The following is an 11,413-nucleotide window of genomic DNA, read 5'->3' as shown; positions in this document are numbered from 1 at the left end:
GTCAGCCCCTTCCCTAGGCCCCCTAGGTTAGGGCATGGAGAGCTGGGGCTGGCCGGTGCGGTTCTCCGAGAGCACCACCAGGGGGAGCCCGGACCCCTCCTAGCGCCTTCCCAGCCCTCCCGCACAGCCTTGCAAGCAAAAGTTTTTCTTAAACTAACAATGCCAGTGTAAGGAGGTGCTCGCGCCTGATTGGACGGGGGAATTTTGCAGGTTTGATTCCTTGATTGGACAGGAGGTGTTAGGGGTGGGGAGAGAGCTGATGGTGGGGGATCCCGCACCCTCCCCCGTCAGTCTGGCCGGCTCAGTCCTCCAGTAGGCTCGGCTGTAGCTCGCAATGTGACACCAGGACGAACACGCACTCGCGCGCTCTCCCCGGCTCGCACTCCCTCGCCCGCTCTCTCACACACGCACGCACACACCCACCTCTCCCATAAACACACACACACACATGCACACCCACACCCACGCGCGCCCGCACCGCCCCACGCGCGCACAATCCCGCCCACGCCCACGCCGCGCTCCGGGGAGTCCGGTCCCAGCCAGAGCGCGAAAGGATACGGAGAAGCCACCGGCGGGGAGCGCAGCGGCACCCCGAGACGCGGTGCCCTCCCCCCGCGGCCGCCTCGGCTCGGGCTCGGCCTGGGGACCGCCGGCCGGCGATGGCCCTGGACTGCCTGCTGCTGCTCCTCCTGGCATCCGCAGTGGCCGCGATGGAAGGTAACGTACCCACCGCGGAGCAAGTTGGCGGCTGTATCCCCGGGGCTTCCGTGGCTGCTACGCGTCGCCTGCATCCCGCGACCCGAGAGCCAGGTTGTTGGGGAGCATCGGCCGCGGCCGAGCGCGGGGCTGGGGCGGCACCCACCCGCGCGCCCCCGGCTGGCTTTCGGCGCCCGCAGCTGGTTCGCGGAGCCCTCTGGCTCCCGCGCCCGGGCGCTCCTTAGCAGCCCCGGTCTACCGCAGCTCGGCTCAGAGAGCACGGAGCCCGCTGCATTGCGGTGCAGGCTCCTTAGCTCCGGGGAGACCGGCGTTGGGGAGGAAGGGGCGTCTCGGGCGGTCCGGCCCCTGGAGTACGGGCGTCAGTCTGCTCGCTTCCTATCCCGGGCAAGGATGCTCTTAGGCAGCCGCGCGCCACCTCTCCTTTTCCTTCGCTCGGGATCCGCGGGCTCCAGGACTCGGCCCGGCGGGCTAGCGCTGCGCGCCGGGACCGGAGAAGCTCTGCCCCGGTACCTCGCAAGTGGCTGCCGAATGAGAGGAGCTGAGTTCATTGGCCCGACCCTCGGGGGACAGCTGGTGGTACCGGAGCCTGCGGGCTGCATCTTTCCCGGGTCGGTCGGGGCGGGGTGGACACGTTTGTCGCCTCTTGCTCCTGAAAACGGGGGTGGGGTGGGGTGCGTGATCAGTTCTGACGAAACTCGCCCAGTATCCCTCCGGCCTGGGAAGGTAGCCGACGCGCAGCGACGCTCTCCCTGCTACTTCAGCCTCGGCTGTGCCTCTGCCGCCGTGGCCCGGAAAGCGCGCTCCGCGGGCACAGCGCCTGGCGCAGCAGGGAGACCCGCGCTCGGCGGCGCCCGCGAATCCCTGTGGGAAATCCCTGCCCCTCTCCCGCCTCCCGCCCCCTTCCCCCGCCCCCTTCCCCGAAGCACAGCGGCGGCCGCAGCCCCCTCCCGAAACGCAGCCGGCCTAGAGCGGAGTTTAGTGTCGGGATGGAAGCAATTCTGGGGGGAGATACGCGCCTCAGCCCCGCAGCCCTGGTGTCCGGCGTGGGTGAAACTCCACCGAGGGACTCCGCACGCAGCCCCCGGCACCTGCGCCGCCTTCCGAGCTGGGAGCTCGCTCCGCTGGGCCGCCCAGGTCCTCGTCCAACTGCTACTGGTTGCCCAGTGGAACCCTCCGCCCGGCCCCAAACCCCGTGATTCAGCGCCCCGACCCCTCCGGAAAGTGCTGCCCTTCTCGAAGCGAAGCTGGGGCCTTGTGGCCCCGAGGCGGGGCTGAGATTACCCGGCCTGGTAGCGAAGACCACCATATCCCGCGTTCGTTCTGGTGGCGGCGCGGGGGTGCGGCGATTAATGCCTAGAAAGCTCGCTTTTGCTTTTCTGAAGGTGGCTTTTTGTCTGCCCTCCGCCTGCCGCTGCCCTCTCTGGCTGCTGGGTCTTTGTGCCGAGGGGGTTGATTTTGGGAGCGTACAGGGACTGGAACGTTGGGGAGCGCGATCAACACCCCGCAGAAGGGATGCTTGGATTTGGCTTATTGAGAGACAAGCGCGGGAGCGGTTGAATTAGGACAAGCCAGGCGAGGCACACCTCCAAACCAGTCGGGACGACCTGGGAGAGCGGGCATTTGCAATGGGCGAGGCCACACGGGACTTTCTAACGCTGGGGCGGAGCGTCCTGCCCGCCGATCTTCGCGCCCCTTGGAGAGTCAGCGGCTCGGTCTCGGAGAGCAAATAGGTGCCTACTTGGGGAGCCTGGTCTCGGCGTTGGGTCTCCATCGTTGAAGGAGGGCATATGCATTCGAGCGAAATTGGAGAGCAAATGTGTGGGAACTCACTGGGCGTCTGGCGGCGCGCGGTTTCTACCCTAGATCCCCTCTTGGCTAGCCCTCCCTGTCTTCTGGGCTGGAGAGGCCCCAGGGAGGGTGCCGTGGTGCGGGCGCCCAGCCGCGCGTACCGGTCCTGTCACCCAGGTCGTCCGGAGCCCTTCCCTCCTCGCAGCTCGGAAACTTTCCCGTTAGCCTGGCCAGAAGAGCCCGGCTTTCTGGGCTGAACGTCTGTCTCTCCAGTAAGGGTTAAAAGAAATGCCACGTTCAGCAGAATATTAAAGCAGCCCTGGCGTCCCTGCTCAGTGCACAGTGATAGTACACACCATTCACTCCTTCCTCTCCCCGATGAACACAGGCAGGCTCATTTTCTCCTCCTCACACGCGGAGCTGCCTTCCCGCCTGCCTGGCTGGGCTGGGGCCAGCGTCATTCGGTTTGCGATGAGTGAGGAATAATTATCAGAAAAGTGGATCAATGAGCTGCCTACACAGAGAGCAGATCCCTCTTACACTGCCGTGGCCAGGTGGCGCCTTCCCTTGCTGGTTTGGCCACTTTTGTGTCTGTCTGTCTTCTTTCTCTCGTGGGTCTCTGTTGGAATTTCAGTGGGCCCTTGTCACCCAGGGCAAGCAGCTCTAAGAGCAGTCAGGTCCTCAGCCCAGGCCAGGGCAGGGACAGAGGGATAACGGCAGCCGCGGGCCAGGTGGTGGGGACACTTAGCCAGAAGCAGGAGGGGCCCTAGGAGACCCTCTGCCTGGGTGGAAGGAGGGAAGGGGCTGGCTGACCTGGGGAGTGAGAGGCCCACACTGAAGGAGACGGCCCCTTCCCTCCCCGCTTACAGCCCGCTCTGCTGTGTGGGGAGAGAGATGGCATGCAGGGCAGAGGCATGGGCTTTTAAAGGCTATTTTCAGAGGGGAGCAGGCAGGCTGGGAGGCAGGGATGCTGACATACTCTGGACTTCTATACACAGAACCAGGGCTCTTTTCTCTGTCTCCAGAAAAACAACTGCCTCTTCAAGTCCATGTCTTTTCACACTGGGCCTGAGAGCTTGTTGAGAACAGGCTGCTGGTGTCTGCGGGCTGCATTCTCTGAGCTGCCCTTTGGCCCATACCCTTTGTGTTGGGGTCTGGAGACCTGGGCTTCTCTTGAGGTGCTTCTCAGGTGTTGGGCTGGCCGCAGACAGTTCTCCCTCAGAGTGGAGTATTCCTGAGCTAAGAGTATTGGTCCTTCTGGGAGGCAGTGCCCTGGAATCACTGGCAGCTCATAGCATCCTTCCAGCCCGAGCACTCATGGGCGTCCACGAATGACCCTAGACATGCAGGTGGCCTCCGTGTTCCACGCTCGCTGACCAGAGCACTCCCGGGAGAACTGCTCTTTGATGTGGCCCAGAGTGAAATACTGGGCTTGCCACCCTTGTACGTGCACACGTTTGATTTGGTGGTAGGGCTTAACAAATAGTGAGTTCTCGAAGGAATGGCTGATGTATGAATACATACACCCCTGAGTTACTGCACCCCTTCGTGGGGTACCCCACCTGGACATGCAAGGGCACTGAATCTCACCGTTCACAGATTGTGGCGAAAAACCCCAACCTCAGCCTGTGTGCCTACAACAGGCCACCAGGCCAGGGGGTAATTGGCAGTTTCTGCATTTTCTGTTAATATTCATTTGCTACATGTGCCTCTGTTTTGGGTACCCATGAGCGTGCATGAGCCGGCAAGCGGTAGCAGGCGCCAAAGATTGAAAAAAATGTCTGGGAGAGAAAAGTAAATTTGAGAGAATTCTATCCATTAGTTGATTATATTTTCTGTGTGTTATGAAACAGTTACCATTACTCAGTGTTTGTGGAGGGACCCCGAAGCCAGTGAGTGGAATGCTGGCGAGGAAAGGTAACGCAGCCCTAGGCCATTGCTTGAGAAAAGTCTTGGCAGTATAGACAGCTACAGAGGTAGGACGCAGGCCTGAACCTTCTGGGTTGGTAAAGCAGAGCTGCCAGTAGCTGGTGATGCCCACCCATCCCAGCCTTAGAAGTTGGACAGGTAACGTACGTTATGAGGATATCCCTGTACTGGTTTAAAAATAAAGTTGCTATTAAAGTCAAAGATGCATTCATATTATTAAACTAAAACAATCATCTTAGCTAATCCTCAAGAGTTCTTGGAAACCCTAAGGTTCAGGAGTGCAGGGTTTCCAGCATGGGCAAAGGGTGGAGGCAGTTTTGGAAGTCAGTCATCTCAGGCAGGGATTTTTAGGCTTTAGGCAGCCTCATGGCACCTGGGCAATTTGCTATAGACTCCTGGACTCTTCCCACAAAAGTTCAGCAGGTCTGGATAGATCCTGAAAGTCTGCCTCCCAGAAAATCCTGTTGTAGGTGCTTCCTGAAATTCTGCCCAGGGGAATGGTTCTAAAATAGGCTGCGGTCACAAATCCTGGGCAGGTCTTGCTCCACTTTGCACTTACTGAATGGCCTGGGATCTTCATTTTTAATAAAGGACCCCAGTGATTCAGATGCAGGCAGTCTGGCACCGGTATATTTGGGAACTGCTGATAATAGCTAACGCTTAACGCTAGGTGCTTTACGTAAATTAATTCATTTAATCTTTAGACAACCCTATCAGGTAGGTATTATTATTAACCCGCCTCTCCCATTTTTCAGATGAGAAGACTGAGGTACAGGGTGGTTCAGTAATTTGATAAGGCCACATAGCTAGTGAGGGGCTTGCACTGGAACCTAGGCAGTCAGGTTCTGGGGTTTGTGTTCTTAACCACTCCACCTCACTGCAGCACTTTTGTAGGCTTTGCATGAAGAAAGGTTCAGATCCACCTGAATCCATGGGCGGGAAGAATTCTAATGCTGATTCAGCCACTGGCCGATGGGTACTCCATTGATTACTGGGGAATCCATGTTTTCTTGGTCATGGGAGAAGAGATGAGTGAAAGTTTCGGGTAATCCCAGCACTTCAGCTGAAGCAGCAGTTTCCTACCCCTTCTTTCCCACCTCCCACTCTAGTCCCATCCTGTGCACAGGCAGACGCAGGGCTAGGGACCTGTACCGTGGTGAGGCTTCTGATAAGGAATCTAGTAGAAAGACTGGGAGCATCTTTGTTCCTCTTCTTGCCCTGGCTGCTCTCCCAAGGAAGAAATGATTGCAGACAAACGTCCCTAAAGGAGGTGGGCCTGGGCACCCTGTGCATCCTGGGGGCAGTGGAGGGAGCACACTGGATCCTTACCTGTTCCACCCCCCCCCCCAATAGTCTAGAGCACATCCCTGTACCTGGATTCTAGGAGTCCACATTCCTTGGAAGAGCTGCCTTTATGTCTCCCTCTTCGGCATTAACCACTTAAGCAACCTGAATATTTCCATCAGATTTCCATGTCACCAAAGGTGGTGGAGAAACAACATTGGATGCCTGCCCTTCTGAGGAAATTACTATAATAATAAAGTAACGCCCTGGGAGAGATTCCATATTTAAAAGCACAATTTTGCATGAGAAATTTCTCAGCCCCTTCTGTGGATTGCATTTCAATGGCAACAATAGTCAGGGTCCCCAGGTGTGTGTTTGTGCTCAGAAGGGAGGCATTGAGTGGCCAGGTCAGGGCCACCTGCTCCATCAAAGGCCCTCAAGCCTGACGTCTGAGTCACCTCACTGGCTTTTGTTGATCACTCCTCTGGGGGTTAGAGAGATGGGAACACACTGTGCAGGGAGGCCTGGAGGGTGGTGGGCTTCATTCTTCTTTGCTAATGGAACACTGCTTTCCACCTGACCTAAGACACAGGAAGCAACTGGATGTACAGTTTGCTCTCTCCCTCCCTGTGCCCCAGGTTCCTCATTGTTGAAAGGCTAACGGAGGGGCCGTTATGATGGAGAGGGTAGCAGGGGCTTGGGCTGGGCGCAAACCCCAGGGTAGAAGCAGTGGTAGAAGTAGGAGGTTTGGGGGTGACAGCTGTGGGTAAAATGCAGTCTGGGGCATGGTGACCCTCTGACTAGTTGTGGGTGAGGTGTGGATCCTCTTAGGCTGGCAGGGGTTCTGCAGCAGCACCTCAGAGGTGAGTGAGGGTGAGCTGGGCCGACGTTAAGAAGGGTCTTAGCCTGGTGCGCTCCACGAGGAGACCTTGCTCCCGGGACCTCTTGTTGCCGACCTGGTCCAGCACTGGGGCCACAGTCTTCCCTGGTCTCACGCAGAATCATCCGCGAGGTGTCTCTCGGTGCAATTGGCTTTTACGTTTGCCACTAACTTTGTGAAAGAGAAGGTTTCACTTCCACAGCCTAGGAAGAATATCTTACCCACCTGCTCCCTCATTCCCCAGGCAGCATGGGAGCCGAAAATCTGGGACCCTTCACGACATCATAACGACCCCCTTAATGGGGTCTTCAGGATGCTCATCTGCTAGAGAGGCTGAAAAAGTGATGAAAAAGGCCGTCTCCCACTCTGCCCCCAGCAGAGGTGTTCCTCCAGGGCAGGGAAACCCCAGCGCCTGCAGACAAACCATTAGCAGCTTCTGAAGGAGGCTACTCTGTCCCCTCATGGAAGGCTCCCAGAACTCTCTGGAGCAGATCTGGGCCAACGTGGAAACATATAGGAAATTTCCTGAGAATTACCAGGACTCATTTCTGCCCACACGTTGCACCTGAGGCCTGGAGTCTCTCCTCTCGTCCCTCCCTGTTTCCTGGCAGCAAGTGACAAAATGACTGATTTGAATTTAACCTCCTTGTTCTGCTTCTCCATCCCCCCAGTGGAGGTGATAATGAACAGAGAAATGGGCAGAGGCAGGTGGCCAGGAGGGGAGGGGCAAGTGAGGGAACAGGGGCCCCAGGCTGCAGCCTAGCACTAGCTTCTGAAGTCCCTGGGACTGATCCTGGGGCCGCTTCAGCTCGTGGGGGCCAACAGGGAGTCAGGCTTGTTCCCGGGGCCCCGACACGTCAGGAGAAGGATTGGAGACAAGTTGTAGGGAAGGGAAGAGACTTTGCAGAGATCTTACAGCCTAGCAGCACTAGAGCCAGGACTAGACTAAGCTTCTCTTGCCCATTTACCATGTGCTGATCCCATGCCCTTAATATCCAAGCATGTGTTCTCCCATTTTACAGGTGAGGAAGCTGAGGCACTACTGGCACAAGAGCTAAGATTCAAAGCCAAGTCTTGACAAATTGAAGTTGGACAGCTCCTCAGCCTCTGCCTCCCAGTTCAGTGCCTTTTCTATTGAACATTGCTTACTCATGAATGAAATCAGGGAGCACTTATTAAGCACCAGCTGTTTATTCACTGTTCTGCCAGGTGCTGTCAAAGGTACCAGACAATATCCTGGCCTCTGTGCCCAAGTCCCTGTGGCCAGGCTCCTGCTCTCTGGAACTGCCCCACCTGTGCCCCCAGCTGGAGGAAGAGCTTTTTCCTTCTCCGTTTGCATTTTCCTGTTTGCACGTGGCCTTTCCCATGTTGTCCCACCAGTCAGACCCCCACTGTGGTCATTAGTGGTTTTCTTTCTGCCACGTGTCCGTCTGGCTCTTGTCTTTGATGTGTTGCTTAGACGGTGGTGGCTCAGCATCGGGGCCGGGCTCGTGATGGTGGGGGCGTGTGGGGAGCAGGTTGCTGTGGGCCTCCTAGAGCTCCCACCACAGGCCCGCCTTCCAGAGGGAGGGCCAGTTGCCTGTGTTCTCCTTTGGGGACCGCCCTGACTTCTGCCGTGTGCACCCTGCCCTGCCCGGGGCCATGTTACTCCCAGAGCTCTGGCAGCTCCTGTCCGTTGGGACAGGTGCAGACCCACAACATCAGGGGAGGACCCGGGGATTTAGCATCAGGTTTGAGTGTGGAAGGGCCCGTAGGAAGAGGGGGGAGAGAACCCCCCCAGCATCCTAGTGTCATTGGACAGTGCCCGGTCCCCCTGGGGCCGTGCCTGTGGACGGTGCTGAGCAGAAGGGCCCGCAATAAGGGCAGGCAGCTTCATCGACAGGGGCGGCAGAGAAAACGCCTTATCTGTGAGAAGCAGATGGGGCCTGCAGTTCATTGTTCTGTTGTTTTCCTCTTGCTATTTTTTCAGTACGTCAAGGTGGGACCTTTGCCCTTGGCTTTCTCATTGATGCTGAGGCTTGAGCTGTGTGGTAAGCTTGGAAGGGGCAAAAGAAGGGAGGACCCTCGCTCAGGAGGGCTGGGAAGGGAGCCCAAAGAGGGATGCTCTCAGGCCCTTCGGCAATGCATCAAAGAGGTCTGGATGCGTTGGGGATGGGGTGGAGTGCAGGTTGTACGCTTCAGGGCAAGGAAGAGGGTCTTAGTATCAGACCATCCACGGAGCTGTAGGTGGGTGCCCAGGGGCCTGTGTTGGGCACTGGTCAGACCATACTTTAGGTGTCAGACCACACTGTGCTACTTAGGTTTACCCTGGCTGGGGCGTGTGTGAATCTCTTCCAGCACCTTCAGGACTGATGCGAGACCCTTCACAATCTGGGTCCCCCTTTCCCTGACTCTGGTCCTGCCAGCAGCACCTTCTGCTGCTCCATCTTCCCCTGCTCCGCACGGGCACAGATGCACACACGCTGCACAGGTACACACCCCCCGGGCATCCCCTTTTCTTTTTCCCCATCTGTGCAGGGGCCCAAAAGAGTGTTCTGTTGCCACGTGCCTCCGGGTCTGCACCTGCTTGCTCTGCCTGTGTTGCATTTGTCACCGATCTTTCCTTGGCTAGCTCTAACTTCGTCTTTAGAATTTGCTATAGTGGTTGCCTCCTCTTGGAAGCCTTCCTCCTAGCCCCAGGCTGGACCAAGTGGCCTGCTGGTCCCCACCACAGCTGCTTCTGCCTCCCTCTGTGGGAGCACAGTCCACACTGGTCTGTAATTGCGTGTTTATTTCACTGGAGACTCCACAGCTCTGTGAGCCCTTGAAGGATGGGACTCTGTCTTAATTGTCATGGTATCCCCAGCATGTGACATATAGGTAGCGGCAATGTGTATGTTGTATTAATGAATACAAAGAAAGAAAAGGTCAGTAGAACACACAAAAACCTGAAATCATTTCTTCTGTGGTAGTTTAAAACATGTCTGCAAATTTTTTGATATTCTTTTCATCAAAATATGAAACCTAGCTCTTCTCCATTTAAATATGGGCTGGCCTTCTGCTCACTCTGATGAATAGAACATGGCAGAAGTGATCTTGCCTAACTTTGGAGGTGAGATCAGAGAAGATACTACAGCTTCTGCCTGGCTCTCTCTCACAAGGGATGTGAGACCTTGTGACCCTGCCACCATATTGTGAGGAAGCCCGAGCAGCTTGGAGAGACCACGTGGAGATGTTCTAGCCACAGCCCTAGCTTCAATCCCAGCCCACTGCCAGCACCAAATGCCAGACATCTGAGTGAGTGAGTCTTCAGATGGCTGCAGCCTCCATCTTTCCAGCCATGTCTGCTGACTCTAAGTGGGAAGAGACAGGATTTCCTCCCTGAGCCCTGTCCAAATTATAGATTTGTGAACAAAATAAATCTTGTCATAGTTGAAAACCACTAGGTTTTGGATTGGTCTGTTATGTAGCAATTGATAACCAAAATATCCTAGGAGAAGTAGTAGAAGTAAAATGGTTTAGAGAAGATTAGAGAGGACTTAAGGAGAGGCCGGGGAGAGGGAAGAGAAATGGTATCTCATTCATTCAACATCTAACAAATATTTGTCAACCTCCTACTGTGTGCCAGGCAGTATGTGCAAAACAGGGAGTGGTGGAAAGGGAGCTCAGCCTTTGTGAGCATCTTAGTGGTAGGACAGACAGTTATTAAGCAGACAAATAATGTAGAACATAATTTTAGGAAAGTACTATAAACGGAGTAAACAGGGTGATGTGATTGAGGGTGATGGGTGCAGGCTTGGGCACCTGAAAATGAGGGGAGAGTGTGGGGAAGGGAACACCTCTCTCTGTGAATACATGAAGGGTCATTTTGCCAAGCAGGCTTAGCTTTACTCAGCATGGGAGATGGATTTTGGCATGATTATTAAATTCTTTCCAGACAAACTGAACCAAGCTGGGATAGGCTGCCTTGAGGGATGATACAGCCCCATTCCGGGGTATCCAAGGAGGGCTGAGTCACTCCCAGAGGTAAGAGCCCAAATTCTACAAAAGGCAAATGGGGAGTGGGAACAGAGGGGCAGAACTGACAGCTTGGCCTGGGAGCCATCAGGTTCATGAATACTCATACAGAGCACATTTATTGAGCATCTACATGAGAAACTTTGTACTTGAAGCTGAAAACATGAAGGTCAGGAAGACACAGGCTTTCCTTCCAGGAGCTCACCAATTAACAGACTGGTGGGGGAGACAGAGCCATGCAAACTACAAGCTGTAACAGGATGTATGATGGCATATGCTAGCTGTGGGGTATAACAGTTACACATCAGCTGCTAGGAGAAACCAAAGGAGAGGGTCATACTTCCAGTGGGAAGGATTTGAAGCAAGAGTGTGTGTGCAAGAGAGAGAAACACAGATAGAGACATGGGGAAAGCTCCTTGGAGGGTGGGTAGAAATTTGTCAGACAGAGATAGGAGTGGGTAGGGATGAGAAACCAAGACTGATAGTCATTCCTATTCTCTGTCTTATGAAGGTGGACTTCAGGAGCTCTCCATGAAGGGCTTTACCTATTTTATTAGCCATATCTTTGGTTGTAGGGACAGATGTACAGCTCAAGCTGGAGAAAAGCAAAGGGTAAGGAGTGATTACTGGCCCTTGTTGTTCCTGGACAGTTTGGGCCTTAGGTTGTGATTATATTTGGGGCACCAAGGCTGTCTTAGGACTCAATCTCCCTTTCTTCATTCCTTAGCTTTGTGTCTGTGTCAACCCAGGTCCTGACAGAAAACCCGTGGCATTCTCAAAGGGTTAATAGAGGAGAGTTTAGTGAAGAGACACTTTCCA

General features: G+C 55.4%; 1 protein-coding gene across 1 annotated transcript in view; it reads left to right on the top strand.

The window, feature by feature from the left end:
- Window positions 1-308: 308 nt before the first annotated feature.
- EPHB1 (EPH receptor B1) overlaps window positions 309-11,413 on the top strand; it is a 428,052-nt gene continuing 416,947 nt past the window's right edge. Inside the window, exon 1 of the mRNA XM_030873427.2 lies at window positions 309-717. Coding sequence (XP_030729287.2) covers window positions 660-717 — 58 coding nt within the window. The 5' untranslated portion in view covers window positions 309-659. The remainder of the gene's footprint in view (window positions 718-11,413) is intronic.

Source organism: Globicephala melas, chromosome 4, assembly GCF_963455315.2.
Source record: "Globicephala melas chromosome 4, mGloMel1.2, whole genome shotgun sequence".
Taxonomy (NCBI): domain Eukaryota; kingdom Metazoa; phylum Chordata; class Mammalia; order Artiodactyla; family Delphinidae; genus Globicephala; species Globicephala melas.
Note: the sequence above shows the minus strand (reverse complement) of the source record. Positions and strands in the feature narration are given on the sequence as shown.